General features: G+C 28.2%; 3 protein-coding genes and 1 non-coding gene across 8 annotated transcripts in view; 3 read left to right on the top strand and 1 right to left on the bottom strand.

Moving 5' to 3' along the window:
* Positions 1-2133, top strand: part of LOC123295270 (RNA-binding protein FUS) — a 45332-nt gene extending 43199 nt beyond the window's left edge. The window contains exon 6 of the mRNA XM_044876550.1: positions 2084-2133. Coding sequence (XP_044732485.1) covers positions 2084-2118 — 35 coding nt within the window. The 3' untranslated portion in view covers positions 2119-2133. The remainder of the gene's footprint in view (positions 1-2083) is intronic.
* LOC123296057 (mitochondrial fission regulator 2-like) lies at positions 2124-3284 on the top strand. The gene is made up of 3 exons (XM_044877519.1): positions 2124-2268; positions 2332-2551; positions 3098-3284. Exons 1-3 carry the CDS (start codon positions 2196-2198, stop codon positions 3282-3284), a joined length of 480 nt encoding a protein of 159 aa, XP_044733454.1. The 5' UTR covers positions 2124-2195.
* Positions 2943-3014, top strand: Trnap-agg. Its single transcript has one exon. It is a non-coding gene; the product is annotated as a tRNA-Pro (tRNA).
* Positions 3285-11549: 8265 nt separating the features above from the next.
* Positions 11550-18931, bottom strand: part of LOC123295269 (high affinity cAMP-specific 3',5'-cyclic phosphodiesterase 7A-like) — a 149288-nt gene continuing 141906 nt past the window's right edge. For 3 of the 5 annotated variants that reach the window (XM_044876543.1, XM_044876546.1, XM_044876545.1), the window contains 9 exons: positions 18593-18724; positions 18111-18522; positions 17811-18054; positions 17487-17731; positions 17214-17426; positions 16849-17147; positions 16649-16787; positions 15762-16142; positions 11550-11784 (listed from right to left, as the gene is read on the bottom strand). In XM_044876543.1, the coding sequence (XP_044732478.1) occupies positions 11768-11784; positions 15762-16142; positions 16649-16787; positions 16849-17147; positions 17214-17426; positions 17487-17731; positions 17811-18054; positions 18111-18522; positions 18593-18724 (2082 nt within the window). In that variant the 3' untranslated portion in view covers positions 11550-11767. Of the gene's footprint in view, positions 11798-15761; positions 16143-16644; positions 16788-16848; positions 17148-17213; positions 17427-17486; positions 17732-17810; positions 18055-18110; positions 18523-18592; positions 18725-18931 lie in introns of those variants that run through there. The other 2 variants (XM_044876544.1, XM_044876547.1) reach the window with 2 other exon arrangements.

Raw genomic sequence — 18931 nt, 5'->3', positions numbered from 1 at the left:
ATTTCGAAAAGTGTATATTCGAGATTTAAGTAGAATAAATTTTAACCCAGTATAATTTTTGTTAAATATTATACGTGAATGCAAGCTTTAAGCCTCGATCACGATACTTCCAGCCATGTCTTCGAAGTGTTACAAAAATGTTGACGGTGCCTCAATTACCCACCCTAAAATATTTAACCATCTAAATTATTAGTATTTTTTACAATAATTATAATTTGTGTAACTTTCAGATATGCGTGAATCTAGGTACTTAGTTTTGATTTCCGTATTCCGGTAGCAACTGATAATTGTACTTGGATGAGAATTTTTTTCAACATGTTTAGTATCAATCAGTGAAAATCTAGTTACAAATTTTTAGTGAAAGATTCTTTTGCCGATTAATAGAAAGTTAAGGTAGTGAAAATAAAAATTGTTTTTAGATTGAAATTACAATTAAGTTTACCTATCTTATATCAAAATAGCAATTTAATTGTATGCATACACTAATTAAGACATACGCTCTATTGCATTTCTATTGTCATATTAAATCGTTTCTGTTGGATTAACTAAAATTTTCCCACAAATATTGATAATGATTTATAATATGTTTGTTTTGACCATGGTGGTTTCTTTTAACATTTAAATAAATGCTAACACAGCGACGTAACAATCACAGATATCCAGCCCTGTCTACTGATACTTTACCATAAAGTGGTACGTTTAGTATGAACCCTGAGCCTCTAACCTACCGAAAACCCCGAAATAGCAAAATCCCACCAAGCATGCCTGTCAGAGTTATAGTCTATATATGGTATAAGAGCCACCACGAATAAAAGAAAATCTATGTTAACCTACCCTAAAGATGTGACCATCTTAGGGCAGCTGTTCAAATCTGATTTTATCTTATCAAATATGATGAAATATCTGATTTTTTGGATAAGTACTGGAAAAAAAATTTTTTTAAAAGATTTTAACTTTGGGATAGGACAACATATTAATTTTTCTCGCTTTAAGATACCCCTAAGAATACATCCCTAAAACTGTCATTTTCACTTATTATACTACCACCATAGTTTTTGCCATACGACAGTCAGCAAAATGGTAAAATCTCCCCAAAACTTCTTTTTTTCCTATCCATGCTAGAAAGCGGTTTCTTGCATTTGACGAGAACTTCAATAGAACTTTTCAAAAAGTCCTGAAGCTTCCTTACAAGCACAGTTTATCAAGCTTACGAGAATTGAGATTGAAGTTATCGAGAAAAGTATCAAACGAATAGTTAAAACAGACCTTATAATATAATGATTTTTATACGTACAGATTATTAAAAATAACTGTTTTTATTATGATAATTATAATTAGGCCTATATTATGTAAATTTAACCGTCATAAGATTGTGAAATAAATTTTAAAATAATAATAATTGCATCTTTGTTGACGTGTTTATTAATTAATAATTACTGAAACTAAAAGTTTGTTGCCTTATAATTAAAAATTAAAACCTAATTACACAGAAGAGCTACTTTCCAAATATTTAATATTTTTATGTATAGATATAAAATTAATTCTAATATATACCCTTTATTACTGTAGAATCGAAGTTGAATCTCTTTATTTGGAAATTTTTATATAGAAAGAATAAATCTCCTTTCTTATTAATGTACTATTACTTACTATACATATTATTGCAAGTTATTCCTCAAACAGCGAAAATTTGATAGGCCTGGCTATTTGTCTATAGTTTTTTAAAGTAGTAAAGTTCGCTAGAGTATTTTACGGTGCAAACAAAAAATTGTAGTACGTAGCTTATATACCTAATCAATTAATTTTGATTTATCAATTCCAATTACTAATTGGCTATCATCGGGAACGGAAACTGCAATTGATTCTTAATGTTTTCCAAAATGTATTATATACGAGACGATGTTCGTGGGACATTGATTATGAACAACCAAAACTATTTTCTCTTACCAATATTTCCAATCGTAAAATTACACGATAACATAGAGAACCAAGTTTACTAATCTAGGAGTTAAAAAATTTCTTACAGATAATATGGACTATAAATTCGTTTCAGTAATCGATTTGTGAATTATTTATTTTGCAGAATTTTACCCTTCATCTCAAGACAGCCAGACGTAGTCATTCATAATACCTCTTATAATGCATTCAATGAAATTTCATCAGATTACAAAATAAAACAATTGGAACAACAATTAATGGACATTAGGGAAGAAATTAAAGAAATATATTTTATTCTTTCAAATAAAAAAAACAAATCAACTTTGGGGGGTAAGTTTTATATTTATAATGTTTTTGATTTTCAGTTTAAAATGAAATTATTTTAATTGGCAGATTTTGGTCTTCAAGCCCAAAATGAAAAATCTGATAAAGAAAATATAGTTTCACCACCTCCGGCTCCTCCACTGCCACCTGAAATAACGGAAGTGCAACGTAAAACACCTGATAAGAGGAAGAAAAATAATAAACTACAAGAAATATCAACAAAAACTACAGTTACAATGGCCGATGTATTGAAAGAAATGAACAAAGTAAAATTAAAGCCGATTCAAAGGTCAGTAAATTCATGTTTTAAAACCCTATAAAAACAGGTATGTACAAGTTTGATGGTGTTGCTAGTCTTATGTGTTTCGCTTGAGCTATCATGTAAAGCTTTAGTTGAAAAATTCTTCAGTTGCTAAAAGATTACGGGCCACTTTCTGGTTACTATAAGTGTCATGAGGAAGCACATGTAATAATAGCTATTTGAAACACAATAGAAAGTATCCAACGGCCCCATTGAAATTCGTTGATCTGTTTATGGCATCGAACGTTTCTTCTTTCTATCAGTGTGTAGAATTATTCAATTTAAGATGTTTGTAGAATTTTCTAAAAACCTTCGACATCATATTCGGAGTCTTTTCATCCACAATTCTAAATTGAACTTTGAGACCTAATTAATCACTGGCTCAGTGGTCTAGGGGTATGATTTTCGCTTAGGGTGCGAGAGGTCCCGGGTTCAAATCCCGGCTGAGCCCCATTGTAAATTTTTTCCTGTAATATATCTATCAAAATCAATTTTAATAAATCTATTATTAATTAAAAACATTTATATTTTTAGAACACCAGGAGGAAAACCCATTAGAAATATTTCACGTAATGTATCGAAATCAAACAATGTAAGTCCAGATTTGCAAGCTATCTTGAAAAGACGTTATTCAGCTATGCATAATATTTCTCCTACAACACCTGATACATCTATGTTAAAAAGATCGAATAGTCAAGATTCATTTTACGATAACTTTTAATTTTACATAAAAATTTTTAAGAATGTATATTTAATCGAAGAGACCATTGAATCAATTTTAAAAATATTCTAATTTGGACTTTTCCAATGTTAATTTCAGAAAGCTCAATGTAATGTTTTGATTATTAATAAAAAATCGTTTTCTATGTAATCTGGCTCGTTCATTTTCTCTTATCAAAAACTATTAATGATATATACAAGATAAAATCGGACACCAAAGTTCTTGGACCTTGTTTATATCAATTCGAAGTAATCTAAATTACACTGAATTGTACCTCCTTAATTCAATTTTTAAAACACCAAATCACCAAGAACAAAGCTCGCTTAGAGGGATAATATGATGGAGAAACATTCATTGGTTGTTTGAAAATGTGAAAGAACACAAGATGCTCTAGTTTTTGAACTACTGAAATAAAAGACCAATTATTTTAAAAACATGTATTTTTATTATTTTTAAACCATTTCACAAACGTTGAGTACTTTTAAATGTCATTTTAAAAGAAAATTTGAAACCACCAAATAAATCAACATTATTTTATTTTTTTATTGTATGCGGTTTCTCATTTTTCAAACAATTCCTCAATCATCTTTAATATATTGTATATTTGCCTCATAAATCTGCCAAAAATTCTTATAGCAGACGGGGAACATTTCTTTTACAGTCTTTTTATTGTTAATTGTTTTGTTTGCTATTTTTCAAGTGTGTTTTTTTTTTATTTAAACCCTGTTCTTTTACAAATTAACATACTTGAAATTGCATTTTTATTTGCAAGTGGTCCTATTTGTAAGACATCAATAGTTTTGTTGAAAAGTATAATACATTTAAAAGATTTTTTCATTATTATTTATTTTTTTCCTATCTTTGTTTTACATAATTCATAGAATATTTATGAAAAATTAATTAAAAATCTTAACTATTACTTTACTAAATAATTTTTAGCTATGTAGAGTTTTGTTTCTTTCATTCACGCAAACTATCTTGAAAGGCTAGCTGAAAATTCTTTAAAAAATCGATTATCTCAATAATATGCAAAAAAAATTTAATAGAAAAGTTTTTCTCTCTTGTATGGTGGATTAAAAAAAGTTGGTCGTTCATCAGAGTTGTCCGAAATTCCGCACGTCATAAACCGAATATCTGCACTGCCTAGCTTTGTTCGGCCATTTACAAATAAAGATATGGAACTGAGAACTAAGTAGTTTCCAGTAATTGTATTTCACATAATTTTAGTAATTTTACTATAGAAGCCGCAAATCTAATTAATTTTGTTAAAGGGGATTTTTATTTAATTAACCTTTACGTGGCCAAATGATTATGTAATGTAGCACCATATAAATAAAAAGGATTCCCTACTTTTATTTCGTTTTGATGTTGGATGAATATCTTGCCCAAAAATATATTTTGTTATCATTCATACCTCCGGGATAATTTGCGTACAAATAATAAAATGACTGTTAACTTAGTTATCTGCAAACTCTAATTAAAGGCAAAAAAAATTACACCAAGCAGCCCAATTTAATTACTTTATATTTTATTGCTCAATAAAACAGCTGCTTTCTTCTCACACGTAATCGATGAAAATTCTATGAATTATGAGTAATTACATTTACTTAAAGAAATTTTATAGCTAATAGTACAAGTTTGAGATTAATATTTGTTTTACATTTAAATGTTTGCTTTTTTATTTGTTTCCCAATTTTTTTTTTATTTGTAAAATTATTAGGTATGTAACATATAATTCACAAATATTTTTCTTATATCCTAATAAGATATTCAGTTTGGATTATTCACTGAAGAGAATTTATTATTTCACTTTTATTTTTTTGAATGTTACGTGGTTTTTGGTATACCCGGTAAAAATTGTGTAGAAAGAATTGGTTTATCCTTTTTTTTGTTCCCTTATAATAGTATCACATTTTTAAAGTAATTTGTTTAGCAAAGATTTCGTCGAAAAATTTTAAGGTTTTTTTTTAACAACAAAAATTTTTTACAATTACAGATAAAAAATGTAGATTGTTGATTTAAGGACGCTTGTAAGTTGTAAGATTTATAAAAATTCTTAAAGTATAAATAGCCATATACCTTAACTAGAAATACATTTTTTTCTAAGTCATGACGTATGATAGTTCATAATCCAAACTGAGGAGACAGGTAAAAAGGTATGTTTTGAAAGATATTTAAAGGAGGTGTGAAATCGATTTGTTTTTTTCTACACTTTACATAATTATCATTAATTCATTACAGTACACAAACAGCCACTAAAGATTTCCAATTTATAATTTATTTTTTAATTATTTTTTTTTTAATTTTTGAAATATATACGTGATACTTTGTAGATTCAAATTTAATCTACAAATTTTAATACTCAACATTTATTTATTTAAGTGGTTGAAGTATACTTATAAAATAAATTTTTTGATTATTCCGAATGAATAATAAATTAAAAATACGAGAAGATTTTTTCGGTTTGGTCAGTCACATTTGTTGCATGGTAATACATACATTGAAACATACGTTTTTATCTAGAGAGTCACAACTTTTTATCCGCGTCATAGAAAGGGTAAGTATTTTGAGCTAAGCTTCTGTCTGTGAGATCGCAACTACAGAAAGAATATATCTGATAAACATTTGTTTGTGTAAATAGTGCCAGAATACAGACATAAACCTTTTTCATTAGCAAGATTAACATAAGCAAATGTTAAGACAGTGAAGTAACACAATTAATTTAAAAAATAAAAGAACTGTGAAAAATACTGTCTAAAACCTATCGTAGTCGCAAGATCACTTTACGGATGCAATTGCTCTGTAAATTGTGTTTAAAATGAATAATATGTACACAAAAGCTGAAGAGCAACTCTTGACTGTAAAGCAGAAAGATCGTCGTTTCATTCCGGAAAGTCATGTACATTATTTTTTCATTTTTCCTTCATTTATAAATATGAATATATTATATAGTGTTTTATATTTAATAGCTGTTACCTGTAAGACATTTCTTAGATTTTAAATTGAAATCCCCCGGTTCTAAAATAATTGTTTATTGCGAAAAATTGAAAAACTTTTATTATGATTTTAATAATTCCAATGAATTTTTAATTTGACATTGAATATTCTTTTAAGAGGCATCAAATATGCATTTGCTATTGCATTTCTTAATTTATAATTTTTGATGTCGGCAGTGTGACTTCACCATGACAACAATACAATGTTCATGAAAGGAAATAAGAACAAATAAATGTTTGTTTGAATTGAAAGTAATTTTGGAATACTATCATTGTTTTAAATTTTATTACAAGTTTTTGAACGAACAATAAATAGGATTTATAATATAAAATTGTTTATGTATCAAATGTTTATGTTATTTTGCCGTCTTTTAAATACAGATAATAACCTAATAATATAACTATCCATTTCTTAAAATATCCTAATTAAACGATATTTACTTCAAAAAAATCAAACCAACAAACTAAAAAGAAAAATATATTAAGTTCGCTAAAAAACTATATTATTTGGGGTTATTAGTATTCGTTTCAAATTTGTCCCATTTTACATTCATAATTTTTTTTTTTAAATACATTGCTTGAATTGCTTATTTGTTTCTTTTGTTTATTTGAAAAACCACTCTTCTTTCTTGTTCTATGCTAGGTTGACACGAATTGAGAACTCTTCTGCCGTGAACTTACAACTGGATTAGAGAGTAGCGGTTCATGACTTGTTAATATTGATATGGAGCTGCAAATAGCTAGTGCGGTTTTGTAAAGGATATATTATAAATAATGTAAACAACTGGATGTAAAATTCACTGCCAAAAATCAGGAAAAAGATCATATATTACCATAATCAAAAACTAATAAATACTTTTGATTTAATGCATGATTCTTTTCAAGAGTGAACTGATCGCCCAGCATCGGCACTCCATGTATCTTAAACTCGGCTGTACGCTCTGTAAATTGAGGACATTGTATCGTATACCAGTTGGAATGACGGTTTGTATTTAAGAACGTATCCCACAAAAATAGCAATGAAGCCACAATAGATTTCAAGCAATTGATTTGTTCGACATAAAATATGTATTATAAAAGCGCGGCCACGCATTCTGCAAACTAAGCATCCGTTATATATTTTTCTGTAGTTAAAAAGAGAAACAGTTAATTTATGAGAGTGCCTAAAGGATCGTGTTGCTTTTGAAATGCGCTTTTTATTCCGAACAAACTCATTATTTCAAGTTTTGAAACATTTTTTTCCATCGTCTATCTTGAAAATAAAAAATAGTTACTGTATAGGGCTGATATAGTACAGAAGATATGTCGAACTCACGATCGTGCCAATCTAGCATTACGTGAAATAATTTTTACATAATTCTAAATAAATAAATAATGACTGTAGGAATTATTTTATATTAAAAAATGTATTTATTAAATATTTTCAAACATAAATTAATAAAAGCCAGCGTTAATTCCTTAGCAAAGAATCTTACCTTTTTGATTGAATATTTGTTAACCCTTATATGTGTGAAGAGACACCCGTGTATCTTTTGCTTTTTCTATCATTTTCAGCTGTGGTTTCCTGAGATGTCTTTGCTTTTTGTAAACCACATTTTTTTATTTTGTAAAAGCGGAAACATTTTTTATCCCTATAATAGAGTGACAAGGTACCCGAGTGCCTTCACTTCATTTCTAAACTATTAATAAACAGAATTTGATTGTTTACATTGCGTCAACTGTATGAAGGTAACCGGGTGTCTCGTCATTCAGATGAAGTTGTTTTTTTTGTCACTCACATAAGGGTTAATTCGCCATATACCATTTTATTTAAAGTTAAATTTTGTCGATAGATACTCTAAAATTAATTCAATTTATTTTTCTTTTAAATTTTCAATTGAGGCCATCACAGCTAGAATATATTTTATTCAACTTTTTATTATGTAAAATGATTGGCAAAATCATAAAATACCGCAAAAATGATCAATGCAATCATTTATTAAAGTTAAAATTTGGTTTGAATTCTGAGCTTCTACTTTTTCCTGTAAAGTGTAAAATATTGTTAGACCACTCTGTCATTGCCTCAATTAACCATTCTAACTCTCATTGCTGACTTAAAAAGAATAAAAATAACATCAAATAAGTAAATAAAAAATAATTTTTATTTATATAAAAAAAAAAAACATACATATAAATATTACCAAGAACAAAATTTCTGCAAGATAGTTGATTTTTTTAAATCATAAAATGTGATGTGTTCCAAGTCAAAAAAAAAGGAATAATAATAAAAAAAACCACAAAGAAAACAAAGTTATGGGGAAAAATTTTGCAAATACTTTTAAAATGTGTACCACATATAGTTTTTTTGATTGCTATCACATTAATAGATTTTTATTTAATTTTTTGTCATGATCGATTTTGGACTAGATTGGCACCTCTGTTGGATTAAATCAATTATTTATATATTGTTATCACACATTTATTATTTTGTTGTCAAATTCTGTACTGAATTATAACACACTATTTTTCAATATTTGAACGCTCCCGTAATAGACCTAACACTGGGAAGAAAAATAATTGGTAAATATTTTAATGTTTTAATCACTTCGACTAAGACGCAATTTAATTATTCTAGTTTTTTCTCCTTCTTTGAAAAGAAATTTAACTTATAAATTGGATAATGTGGACTTAAATGAAGTGTTATTACAGTTCTTAAAAATAATTAATGAAATTATTTGTGAAAAATTAAAATTCAATTTAAACGAAAATTTTTCAACAATAATTAATGTTTTACTAAGCAAAATTTTGTGCAAATCTCTTAGTCTATAAGAAATCGCCTATGTTTCTATGTTTTTTTCAACAAAATCATGCTTAATCGATTCGTCTTTGGCATCGGAGCTCTTAACGGATGAACTGATTTTAATTTTTGTTTGTTTTTTATTTTAAAGGTTATTTAATCTAGAGTATTCGCAGTTATGTTTCAAGAAAATCTGCTCAGCCGTTTGAAGTTCATCACCTCTTTTCTAGTTTATGAAGGTTTATATGTCTTCATCAACAAATAGAAAAGTGGTGGTGATTTTCAAAAGGCTGAACAAATTTTCTTATAACATGACTAAAAACACTCACAATCAAATTATCTTTCAAAAAAAATAAAATAAATATCGTTTAGGAGCTACGATGCCACAGGCAGGTATAGAGAAACACAGATAAACACGTTAGACTTGTAACACCCCTCTTTGTTAGTCGGAGGTTGAAAAACAAAAACTTGTTGGTTGTCAGAAAATTTTGTCTTCATTTACTGGTTATTTTCTACAACATTTAATATTCTTCTAAAACTGCAAGAACAATATATTGTCTCATTTGAGAAGGAAAAGTTAGTATAGTTTGTACTGAACATTAATTGAAGTCATTAAAAACGATAATATTCACCAAGAATAATTTCCGAATAATATACCCAGCGGTCTATAGTTAAACATAAAAAAAATTTATAATTGTTTGCAAAATCAAAATTTCGTATGAAAATTGAACACATTTTGTTTAATTTATTATTATTATTTATAAAAATCGTAAAATAATATTCTTTCAATTTCTTTTACAAAAAAAAAACATTATTTTGTTTCTTTATGGATATCACAGAGTTGATGTTGATTTGTTAATATTCATACCGACTATTTTCTTAGAATAAATCAACTCGTATTACATAGTTCTTATTTAAACGATTTTTTTTAACTCTAGAGACTTCAAACTAATGCGAGACTGCGAAGAAGTAAATTCTTTAACAATCTTCAAATTGTAGAGAACTTTCATAATATATATTCGTCCTCGATTTAAAGAAATAAGCTCCGCTTTCGTTTCAGTTGACTCGTATTATTTTGAATAGCTATAATCATGTTCTCTATGTCTATTTGCACCATTTCAGCGTGTGGATATAAAAATACGGAGACAAAATAAAGAAACAAAATTAAACGTGACTAGTTTTTATTCATTGCATAGTTAAGAGTGATTGATTAATTCCATTCCCAAAAACTTTCGCTTGTTAATCATATTAATTAATATTCGAAAGAATAAATGAAAAAATTATAAATTACAGGCTTGTTAGATTCGATTTTTTTACGCAACACAATTTCAAACTTTAAAAAATAATTCTAAATAATTAAAAATAACAATTTTTTCCTAAATACATCTCTGTGCGTTTAAGAGGAAAGTATTCAGTTTTACGTCAAGTTATCAAGTAGATGTTAACTTACAAAACATGAAATGTCATACAAGTTGTTTCTGAATATATTAAGAATTGCTTTAATTAAACTCAAAGACTACATTTAATCTTTTAAATCGGAGTTAATGAACTAGTTTAGCGTATAAATGTGGTTTTTGAATATATTTAGAATAACTCTAGCTTAAATTTTATTTCGATCATAAAAATTATAACGATAATTTTTGCTATCTCATTTTTTTAACGAGTTTACTTCTTCTTCTTAACATTTAAAAGTGTATTTGCACTTTTGGAACATCTTTAAGGTTCTAAATTTCAAAAAAAAAACAATAATGATTTATCTTTTTTCTTTTAAATCGGACGCCAAATTAAAATTAATGAATTAAGATTCGAAAAAAAATAATACTCGTAAAATGTATCTGATTGTTTTACATTAATTTTTAGTATCGAAATTAAAGTAGACAATAGCGACTAAAATCTGTAAAGGAACTAAATAAACTAGGCCACATGATTTTGTGTGTTATAGAACCGTATGATTTACTAGTCGTTTTTACTAAAGAAAATGTTTCGTATACACTTAGAATTTGAAACAACCCAGAACAATTTCATTAGTAGACTTACTGAATAACTTCCCAAAGACTCAATTAACACAAAATGTTCCTACTTAAAAATTCAGTCTGCAATCTTTACAAAGCATTGCATCCATTACCTAGAATATTTTTTTTATAATTCTTAACTCACTCGGCACTCTAAATATGAGTATATAAAAACAAGGCGTGTTTTTAAACTAAAAAATCATCGATTTTATATTTATAACGTTCCATTTAAACATTATCTTTTTTTTTTTACAATTTGTACTAAAACTGAATTGGCAAATATATAAAATAATCATACCTTACATGAACTAACTTATTATAAATACTCGAATTATCTTCTTATTTGGCTTTAATATATGTACTAAATGTGACCATATATATAAATTAATTAATATCAGCATTAATTTAATGCTTATTTAATACTTTTTTTTTCAAAAAATTTTATTTTTTAAAAACAGATAAGTTAATTTTTTTAGCATTCAATGAGCGTATTTTGTCTTTTTTTTAAACATTCGTATCAAAAAATGCCCCAGATTTTTGCCTTTAAAATGTGTGTGTAATATTGGTGATGTGTTTTTTTTAATCAAGCTTCAGTCGATTGATGTGCAAGTGCACGCGCATCATACATTGTACGGCTGCATTTTTCTTTTGTGGATTGATTGATGACAGCATTAGTTGTCTTCGTCATTTTTCGATTTTTCATTGTATCACCGAGCCTGCGTCAACACACTGCACTCCATTTTATAAGTATATATTTATATAAAAACATTTGTGAAAAATGTTGGAATGTTATATAATATTGCTCAATAATCAAATAATTATTATTGAGTGTCACTGTTTATTGTATTACGAATTCGGCTCATTTCAAATTGTACCTCGTATCATAAGTAGTAAGCATGCGATTTTCCAAATGATTGTGTAACATTCAAACATTTTATCACTAATTGTTTATACATTATTTTAATTTGGTGTAAATTCAAAAATATAGTAGTTTAGAGATATCAAGATTTCAAAATATTATATTGTTGAGATATAATAACGCAAAGTTAATCAATTTTATTGTTGAACAGAAACGACTTTAGTTAGAATATAATGGTTTAAGAGAGATAACTATATTTTATTATTTAACTTTAGACAACACTTTGCACACTATATATCATAGCTGGGCAGGCTTTGACTTTGTTATTCTCTTTATGGCTTTTAACAAGAAAGGTATGTTCCGAAGTGATAAAAATAGTTTAAATACAGAGTGTTTACCTGTTTAGAATCTAAACAGAAAATAGTTTACTGTTGTTAAAAGGATTACAAGAAGAATTTTAATTTACTGTACACATGCTAATGATAAGGTTTCGGGGGTGGGGATAATGATTTTGGGTATAATTATGTTTGGTTATTCATTCATCTCTGAATTTCTTCGAGGGTTACTTTGAATTGAAAAAGTAATTTTTTTTGTTTGTTTAGTAAGTGATTTTAATAAAGGTATAGACCATTGCTTTTCGGTCCATAAAAAGAATTAAATTTATATTACATCATTATATTTGTTCCCAGATAAATGTTTTAATTTTTTTTAAATAATTGGTAGGATACTCTGTATTTACACTGAGTGAATCTCACCTGAGAACATACTCTCTTGCTTATATCCGTTGGAAGATACGAAAACTACCTGCAGAGCTTTCTGAGAAAATAGAGTAACCGGTGCCTATCGATGCTATATATTATATGAGAAACAGTTGAGTGGTACAGTGAACCTTAAATTAAGTTCTTAATAAGATAGACCGTTAATGCAAATCAGACTAATTTTGTTTAAATCCGAATTTCAAATGGCATATTTTAAAATAATATAAACAGAATATAATAATATAATATAACAGTTATTTAGTTGATGGCTCAATAAGTATTTAAACTTAATTTAACAAAAAATATATCCAATTAAGTATCCCAAATTAAAATGAATAAATTTTTCCAATAAAAGTTTCGACTTCTTTCAATCTCTCATTGCATCCGTCTTTTTATTAAATAAAATCACTACTATAAGAAAAACAAGATTGTTTTCATTAATATTTTTGAACATACAACAATTTTATTATATCTAGTATGATTTATATCGTTTGAAAATTATCGTGCATTAATAAAAACCATTAGTATAGTTAAGTGCAAATACATGATGAAACAAACTAAAAATAACGAAAGACAATGCCAGTTTCGATAAACATTGCATTAATTATACATAATTATTAGTAATGATTACATGCTTTATTAATTATTATTTACCAATACCGTAACAGTTCGAAATAGTAGTTCTCTTCTCTAGACTTAATTTTTATAATAATTATACATTAAATTGTAAGTACTGTTCGAGTAGCATATTAGTATATTTATTCATTTTATTATTTACAAAAACGCAATATGTTTATAAAAAAAGGTTACGATTTTATGGTTAATATATAATATAGCTAAATAAATATATGATATTAAAGAAATTATCAGAATGATTTTCATCAAAAAAGTTATTTTGAAAATAATTCTCTCCTTGAGAGGTATTTAAAAATTTGTCAAAGATCCTAAGTTCTACACTACAATTTAAGTCGTATGTCGTCTTGTCCATTGACGGGTGCCAGACGTAAGAACAATATAATATCGTATATAGCTTATATTGCGCATGTGTCAACAGAAAAGACTAAATGCCACTTAATTTTAGAATACCCTTGATTTAAAAATAGTTTCAACGACAATCCTAGTTATAAATGTTGACAGCCCTGCCCTTAATGCTTCAAATGAGCATGGTTTTGCCAAACATTTCATTGTAAATTGTATCAGAAGAACAGGTGTTCAATGAATAATACTATGAGACCGTTTTAAAGCATTTTAGTTACAAAATTCATTTAACAACAGCCTTTTTAGGGCAATAGTTTTAGGAATTTCAGAGTAAATGTGTGACAAAAACTATCGATTACAATCTTAATTTCTTTTTGTTGCAAAACTAAAACGTTGGCCTACTTCCCTGAGGAACTTGAATGCCATTCCGACAAGTGCATGAATGTGTTCTCTTTCATAATAAATCACTTGCCGTAGGCTGTCATTTTTCAAACCCATTCAAAACAAATGACTTCGAACTCGGAATGAAAACAATCCCATTGAAACTTTGAATTATAAATAATTTGCAGTCATTTCAATTAAAAGTTTAGGAAAGATTTAAATAGAATTGAATCGAAAATTAATTGAATTTTTCTACTAGAGCCGTTCGTGCATAAATTAAAGTGAACTCAAATGTTTTTGATCAAAACCATTACTGATTTCTTCCAATAAATCATTCATTTATTTATTTTATAATATAAAGAGATAGACATTTAAAAAGATCTAGTTAATAGATTTACATAAAAAAAATTTATTTACATTATTTTGTTAGTAATTACATTTATTAAAATTGCACAGAGGCACATATGTTAGTTAATACGTGAAAGTATGAGTTTTAAGTTATTTTAAGTAAATATTAATCCGAACACGAAGATTATGTTATTAAAATTGCTAAATACTTGATTAGAAAATAAATAAATAACCGCTGCCACAAATATATTATATTCGTGAATTTGAACGAAATTTAAATAGAGGGAAAATAAATTTAATAAATTTCCCTCCAAATAAAGGATAAAGGCCAAAAGTTTGTAATTCTATGGAAAAATATGTGTAGAACAAAGTCATAAATTAAGAAGTGTTCTATTATCATGGACAGCTAATTTGAGAAAACAGCTATTGAATCTCATTTTGGGATATTATTAGATACAAGTGATTATTATTAGATACAAGTGATTGAAACCAAATAAAAACAAAACCTTATTTTGATGAAAATTTGATATTCTGCAATATTAACGATTATTGTGAGGTTTCTTTCAATTATTTTATTTGAAACTTATTGTATCTTATGTTTTGGGCGAATTTAAACTTTTGTCTCTTAAATTTTTTTCCTAAAACTCACATATTTTGGACCATTTTAAACAAATTTTGTTCCTTGACTTTTTTCCCCTCACAGCTCAATATATAAATTCTAATGCCTGTTGTCTCAAATTTCATGATCTTTCAACAGAATTAGTTTGGGCGAATTTTTGAGCGCGCGAGCCTACGCGCATGGTAAAACCACATTTATTTTTATCAATATGACTTTGTTCTACACACTCATATGAACATTTTGAGCCGGGTCTCATAAAAAATCATACTATTCCATGGAATTGCAACCTTAAATGTTTCATTTCCTACAGTAATTAGAAAATAGACATATAATGTGAGACTGAACTGTTGGAAGTATTCCAAGATATTAAATAAATTAAATAAAAAAATTTGCTGCTATAATAATTTCTACAAATATTTTTGTTGAATGAAAAAAAAAAACTAATTTTAAATATTACTACTATTTATAAATATTACTAATTTTATTTTTAGCAATTTTAAATAAAAATTATGATACTGCTAACATGAAACATGTATTATAAAGTTTCAAAACAAACACATAATATATGAAAAAGAAACATTTCACAATTATATAGATTTTGTTATTATTGACATTCGTGCTTTAAAAAGAACATGCGTAAAAGATTTTTTGTAAGTATTGTATGTATTTAAAAGTATCAGTTTTAATTGAAACTTATTAATTAAAATCGCTTAACTTCATTTCATTTAAATATTACACGTTTTCTATTACCTGAATGTCCAATAGTAAGAACTTCAATTGGTAATGAACCACGGCGACGTGCCAATGCTGCATCTGGGTTGAAATCTGATGATCGGCGTACTATTTCTCGACGTAAACGATGCCATGCGGCACCATCTGATACATCTGGTATGAGACAAACAGTTTCTGGCCCGCCAGAACTGCGGCGTCTTAATTGTTTTTTACGTCGACCAGCTTTTCCATTTAAACTAACACTGTGTCTAGTTAGTATATCGGTACGTACTAATGGTATTTCAGCAGGAACTGAACCTCGTCGTGGATACTGGCAATGAAGTGGCTCTGATATTGATGTAGGTATTTTATTAACAACTGGTTCTAAACGATTTTCGGTGTCTCCTATATCGAAAGTTTCTATAACAAGAAAAGAAGGCTTTAAATTATTTCCTATATGTGCGCATAACTAGCATAATTTGAAGATATCGAGATGATGCAATATTTTTCCTATTTTTTTAAATATTTCATCGATAATTTAGGCAATATTCATGAGTATATCACTGAAAACATCCACGTAAATGAGTTAATTTATTTGCTTCAAGTCTATCGTACTCCAGCTTTTGTAAATACCTGCACTTTGACTATGAAAAAAGGCATTCAGTCAAACGTTTTGAAAATTTGGATTCTTAAAATCAATATAATAAGTAAATTCAACCTTTACGATTTGGGAGATTAAAGTATAAAGTAAAGTAGCAAAGCAAAATCAAATCCTATGTTTGAATTTCTCATATCCCAAAAACTTGATCTCTTTTGATCTACTTATTAAGGCGTACATTCCTAAATCCATAATTTCATAAGATTCTACCGAAAGCCATTTCCCATAATGTACGAGCTCAGTTATCGTTTTGGGCAAATATACTTACTTTGACGAAGATTTTCTGCAGGTACTGATCCTCTCCGTGAAAATAATATATCAGCCCTCAAGGCAATCGAAGGCTGATTTATGTCTTCAGATTTGATGTGCGATGTCACAGGAGCAGATCCTCGTCGTTTTGCCAAATCCTAAACATAAATTTAATGCGTTTATACTAATTTTACATAATATTTAAAATATTTAACTTACATTTGCTAAAGAGCGCCTAGGATCTAAATTTTCTTTTTGACCTCGTATTGAACTATCAGATATTTTAGGAATTTTTGGAGTATTTTCTTTATCATCCCAATCAGCACTATCACTACGTTTTGTGCCCGACTGCGCCTGCGCAGTTGAAGGCTTCACTTGTAATTCTGGGATGAACATTTCAGGACCACGACCATTGTTTGGACTTAAAATAGCGACAGTTGGAATTGGTTGATTCCATTGATTTGTAGTGCAGTACATATTTTCTTGTGAGCTATGCGATGAATTTGAATGACTGCCACCTATGTACAGATATTATAAAATTTAATTAACAAAAACCATAATAAAATTTAATAATAAACAGTTACCTTCTAACAATGCTTCTCGACATGTAGCCATTTCAGCAGTAGTAGAAAGATATCGTACTCGAACATACGGTTGAAGAGGAGGGAAAGTTTGTTGTCTAGTTAATGTTCGAGATCCAGGAGTTAAACCAACTGCTGTCATGCTTGCTATTGAAGGTTCAGGTAATAACTCTTCAGCACTAATTGGTCTTTCATCTTTTTCAGCTGTACTTAATGCTGTAAATTACAAAATTGCAATTAATACTAAATATTGGCAAAAATCATTAGTTTTCTTACATGATGAATTTTTTCGTCCATTTCCACTTCCTCCAGATATTAAAGAAAGTGCTGAATTGTATAAAGCATCACTTGGATCTGATGAAACACGAGAACTGGTCCGTTTTGGAATGTCCATTTGAGATTTATGTATTCCGGGTGGTAAACTTTCACGACGAACATCGGCTCTAGCAAAAAGTGAACGACCGACACTAACTGGTACAGAATGGCGGCGGTTTGATTTTGCCTTTGACAATATATCCTTCCTGAAAATTATAAGAAATTTTTATTGAAATTTTTACGTTTCAAAAAGCACATTATTACATTCCTGTAATTAAAACTTACTTTTGCATATAATCGGGTGGTAATAATTTTTCACTACTTCCTCTTTCGCTAACAAATTCAATTTCTTGCTCGGGTTCTGTATCTGATAATTCAGTACGTGTTTCTTCAGCATTTTCTGCATTCTCTAATGATTCCCATCGTTTCTGATTACTAGCTAATAGTTGCATCATATAGGTGGATAGTTCACTAGATAAAAACCGATGCCATTCGGAAAATAAAGGTGTTACGACAAATCGGATAAAACCTGCAATAAACTTCAAGTTAGAAATAAAAAATAAACAAGGGAGTTTTTAAATTTACCTGTTTGAATTTTTGGCACTGATGTTGAATATCGATCACATAACGATGTTATTGGTAAATTTAATTTTCGTTCAAAATCACCTTGCCTGAAAAATTCTTCACATACTTTAAGACTCCATTTGCGTGATACATCCCATGGCCTTGTTGGATTTGATATGTCTGCGCACTTAAGAGCTATTTGTAAAATAAAATGACGATCTTCTTCACGACTCATATCTAACGCATCAGTATCTAAACCTTTCTTTAATTTACTTAGAAATTCTTGCTGTCTTGTAATATCGGTGGCAAGAATTAATGAACGTATTTGATTTTCTAAAGCATCACGCCAAGGGGTTAATTGTTCTGCAACACCACTTTCTAAAAGACAACCAACAGCTGAACGCCAATGATGATTTTCCAAAACTGACATATTCTGATAAAAAATAAGAATGATAATTTAATTAATTAATTTTTCTACGAAAATAATTCAAAAATTTTCTTACATCGTATAAAGTTGCTAAATGATTGGAAGTAGCTATCAAAAATGGTTGATTTACACCAGGATGATCTAAATCGTGTGCTACAGCTCCAATTAAAGAGGCCATTACTTCAACTGGGCTCATATGTTTCTTAATCTAAAAATTCAAAAAAATATCAATGCATCATAAATATTTATAAGCATTTATCTTTAATTAGTACACTTGCTACTGCTGAGTGGATCGTGCTAAGTGGCAATATTCTACTTTGGGTTAATTTTTGAAGAAGCTGATTTTATTGATAGGCAATTCTTATAGAAAAAATCACAATATACGATTTTGGCATACAAAATTAGCAAACCACCT

The sequence above is a fragment of the Chrysoperla carnea genome, chromosome 3 (assembly GCF_905475395.1).
Source record: "Chrysoperla carnea chromosome 3, inChrCarn1.1, whole genome shotgun sequence".
NCBI lineage: Eukaryota > Metazoa > Arthropoda > Insecta > Neuroptera > Chrysopidae > Chrysoperla > Chrysoperla carnea.
Note: the sequence above shows the minus strand (reverse complement) of the source record. Positions and strands in the feature narration are given on the sequence as shown.